At 44.2% G+C, this 4,534-nt stretch overlaps 1 protein-coding gene across 3 annotated transcripts in view; it reads right to left on the reverse strand.

Moving 5' to 3' along the window:
* The window catches only part of LOC115063828 (zinc finger protein 14), a 42,311-nt gene that overhangs the window by 5,304 nt on the left and 32,473 nt on the right, over positions 1 to 4,534 (reverse strand). For 2 of the 3 annotated variants that reach the window (XM_029537636.1, XM_029537625.1), the window contains exon 3: positions 1,404 to 1,530. The exons of the other annotated variant lie outside the window; for it this stretch is intronic. In XM_029537636.1, the coding sequence (XP_029393496.1) occupies positions 1,404 to 1,530 (127 nt within the window). The remainder of the gene's footprint in view (positions 1 to 1,403; positions 1,531 to 4,534) is intronic. 3 annotated transcript variants of the gene reach the window in all.

The raw sequence follows: 4,534 nt of genomic DNA on the forward strand, positions 1-4,534 counted from the left end.
GTTCCCTGACTACCAGGGGCCTCTGCCTGTGCCTTGATGGTTCCCTGACTACCAGGGGCCTCTGCCTGTGCCTTGATGGTTCCCTGACTACTGTGCTTATACCTCAGAACTGACCCTATTCTTTGCATGTTCCTAAAATGATATAAAAGCAGACTAGGAAAAAATAAACGCACTTCAGTACTTGCTGGGGTCATGTTATAGTGCTGTCTAATTGTCTCTGTTTTCTTCAATCTTTACTCCTTCCTCGAGACCCTGTTGACTGACTGAGCGGGTTTTCCACTGATAGAAATGGGTCTCTTTTGATGTTCATTGCTGAGTTTACCAGGCAAACTGGCCTGGGGTGCCTCCATGTATCCTCCTGTTTTCCCTCCTACCTCACTGTAGCAGTGCTGGAATTATAGATGCACCTTCTGCCCCATGTTCCAGGCATCTGGGGACTTAGGCCCTCACATCTCAGGCCCTCACATCTGCACAAATGCTTTACCCAGGAAGCCATCTCCTCAGCCCCCACCTCTGTGCTGGAGTGTTCTCATCCGTGTTGAGGATGATACATCACCTCTCTCAGAGCAGCTGTGACAATGTCATAACTATGGAACACTCAGGACAGCAGCTGATCACTAAGTACAAAGAACACATAGTTATGTATGCTCACTGAGAGGGTAAGATGCTTCAGAAACAGTGTCACATCCTTTCTAGATCTGTCTACTAGAAAATACAAAATGCTTACACTTTCTAAAAAATTATTTTATGTTTATGAATGATCTACTGTCGCACACCAGAAGAGGGAATCACATTTCATTACAGATGGTCATGAACCACCATGTGGCTCCTGGGAACTGAAGTCAGGACCTCTGGAAGAGCAGCCAGTGCTCTTAGCCACTGAGCCATCTCTCCAGTCCACTTGGACTTTTAACTAATTTTGCAGCAGTGGGGATTGAACCCAGGGATGGACACACACACACACACACACACACACACACACACACACACACACACACACTTATGCTAGGCAAGTACTCTTAACACTGAGCTAAAGCAAGCACCAAGCCAGATTTTAACTTTTGGATGTAAAGTAGGAAGAATGCCAGAGGTCTGTTACCAGAACTGAACCAGAACTTGCTTCCTTGAGTTTTAAGTTTGCATCTGCCCACATTCATTGCCTTTGAAATCAGAAAGAAGAGGAAATGTCTACATTGATTCTGGGTTCATATAAAAATACTTCTGCCATGTCAAACCCAGACACCAGGGAAACATGAACACACAGGAAGCCAGAAATCAGAGTCTGAAGAAAGTGAGAAGGGATCCCAGGCCAAAATGATTAGATGTTAAATGGAAACACCTGTTTCTACTTTACTGCACAGAAAATAAAAATGAAACCTGTTAGCACAGGAGAGAAAGCTCACCCAGAGAGATAAAATTGCTGTAGGTCTCCCACATCACATCCCTGTACAGGTTCTTCTGAGCAGGGTCCAGGAATTCCCACTCCTCCTGAGAGAAATCCACAGCCACATCCCCAAACGTCACTAAACCCTGAAAAACAAACAAACAAACAAACAAACCTGTGGTCCTGCATGAGAAAATTCCTCTTTTATTTAAGGAGAAAGCAGAGACTGAAGGAGGACCCCACGGCCCCACTGTGACATGGGAAGCCTACAGCACACCAACAGCATGGGGCTGAACAGTACAAAAGGGACAGAGACAGCAAGAAACACAGTGTCTCAGAAGCAGAGTGATGACATATGCTCCCATACAGTCCTGCACATGCACATAAATCAAACCTTTAAAATAAATGTTTATTTCATGTGTGTGTGTGTGTATGTGTGTGTGTGTGTGTGTGTGTGTGTGTGCACATGCATACCATAGCACAAGTATGCAGGTCAGAGGACAACCCACAAGAGCTGGTTCCTTCTGCCATGTCAGATCCTCATCACTGCTTTCTAAGCTATCTTGCTGCCCAAGATTAGATTTTTCATTCATTCTGGAAATAAATATAGTGAGACCCACACATGAACCCAACTGCACAGCAGTTATATGCTATATACATAATGTGCTTCCATTATTTCTACAGAAACATGGCATTCAGTATTATTGATTATGAAGACCCACTGATAAAATTTTCTTCAAAAAAACTCTACCTTATTCTAAATACACTACAAAATATCTAAGATACACTGGTTTAGGCTCATCTCAAAGTCAGGTTTTATTTCAAACATGATCCCTGGTACAATCAATTCTTTAACTTTTAAAATTTTGCTAAATCTTGATCTCGGGGGCTGGAGAGATGGCTCAGTGGTTAAGAGCACTGACTGCTCTTCCAGAGGTCCTGAGTTCAATTCCCAGCACACAACTATTTTGGGATCTGATGCCCTCTTCTGGCATGAAGGTGTACGTGCAGAGAGGACTCATATACATGAAAATAAGTAAACCTTAAAAAAACAAATAAACAAAAACAACAACAACAAAAACCCTTGATCTCATCTTGGCTACATTGATGTATCTAATGTCCCTTCTAACATTTACTTGAGCAAGCACTTGGAAGGCAGAGACAGGTGGATCTCTATGACTTCAAGACCAGCCTAGTCTAAATAGTGAGTGAAGCCGGGCATGGTGGCGCATGCCTTTAATTCCAGCACTCGGGAGGCAGAGGCAGGTGGATTTCTGAGTTTGAGGCCAGCCTGGTCTACAAAGTGAGTTCCAGGACAGCCAGGGCTATACAGAGAAACCCTGTCTCAAAAAAACAAAACAAAACAAAACAAACAAACAAACAAAACTAAATAGTGAGTGAGTTCAAATCCAGCCAGTCATGGCTACATAGTAAGATCCTATCTAAAAAAAGGTAAACAAACAATTAAGATGTGTCAGCTTGGCGTAAACGTACATAGCTCTTGTTTAGTGTCTCTAGCACTCACAAATCTGTCATCCTCCTTGCCCTGCCTAGTAGGTCTCACTGAATGTCTTCTCTGAGTTACAGTGAGTTATGAAATCAGTGAGAGCAGCATCCTGGACAGTGGTTTCCTTCCTTCTACATCTGCGCATTTCCTCACTTTATGTGCAGCCATCAGAGGGCAACTTACCAGAACCAGCTCTCTCTCCACCATGGGAGTCCCAGGGGTTGAACTCAGGTGGGCCTTAAATCCTCCATGTAGGCAATGATTACCATAATCTTCCTGCCTCCACCCCCAAAGGGTCAGACTGCAGGTGCACTGCCACTGTGCTCAGCAGGACTAGTGTTTTTCAACAAAGATCAATTTTGTTCCTTTTTTTTTTTTAAGACTTATTTATTTATTATATGTAAGTACACTGTAGCTGTCTTCAGACTCTCCAGAAGAGGGTACCAAATCTCATTATGGATGGTTGTGAGTCACCATGTGGTTGCTGGGATTTGAACTCAGGACCTTAGGAAGAGCAGTCAGTGCTTTTAACCACTGAGCCATCTCTCCAGCCCTCAATTTTGTTTCTTAAAACGGCATATTTGGAGACAACCTGATTGTCACACACTGGGTAATGTGTGCCTGTGTTCCAGGGACCTAACAGCAGAGACCAGAGCTACTGTCACATGGCCTACTGTGCACAGGTAATCCTCTGCCATAAAAGTTTTTCTGGCTCAAAATGTCACTGGTCACAAATTTGAGAAATCTTGCTCGAATCAGGTACATCCCATAAAAACACACAAGGGCTTTTTAAGGGGTTCTTCTCGATGGAAGAAATTCATCTTTTCTTTTTGAGATAGGGTCTTACTATGGAGCTCAGGCTGATCTCAAATTTGAGGTCCTCCTGCTCCAACTCTCTAAGCACTGGGTCTGTAGGGATGTACCACCATGACCAAGGCAGAGGTGGGGCTGAGACTTGTTGTGTATATTCCTGTTCTTATCTTTGTCTGCCACACTAAAATAATGGCTGATATGCCACAGTCCAAACTGACAATACAGGACGTGGTTACGCATAGCCTCAGGGAAGACTTCTCACGTCATGCTAGGTCACAAAAGGTCACCCTCAGGAAGGGAGAGAACAAGGGCCTATGTAGGCATGATGTTACTGTACCCTGTATAAAGATTATCCTTTTATTATTTAAATGCTGACTTCTGAGCCCCTATATCTGGTTGCAATCCTTATTCTAAGAATCTACCGTCTCAATGTTGTATAAATACTGCTCCCCAATTATTCCCTGAATGGTCAATAAAGCTAGCTAATCAGCCAATGACTGATCAGGGGAGAGAATAGGGCTGGATTTCCTCTCAGCCAGGAGAGGGGCAGAGAGAGCAAGGAAGTGGAATTAGCCACAGGAGAGTCCAGGAGAACATGAGCAGACACCTGAAGCCTAGAGTAGTCAGTACTAAATGCAAGCCCCTCGAGGGCTTTGACTGGGAGGAGCCAGGTTATCTTAGAGGGTTAAAAAAGAAGCTGCGGGCTGGTGAGATGGCTCAGTGGGTAAGAGCACCCAACTGCTCTTCCGAAGGTCCGGAGTTCAAATCCCAGCAACCACATGGTGGCTCATAACCATCCGTAACAAGATCTGACGCCCTGTTCTGGAGTG

Source organism: Mus pahari, chromosome 1, assembly GCF_900095145.1.
Source record: "Mus pahari chromosome 1, PAHARI_EIJ_v1.1, whole genome shotgun sequence".
Classification (NCBI taxonomy): Eukaryota; Metazoa; Chordata; class Mammalia; order Rodentia; family Muridae; genus Mus; species Mus pahari.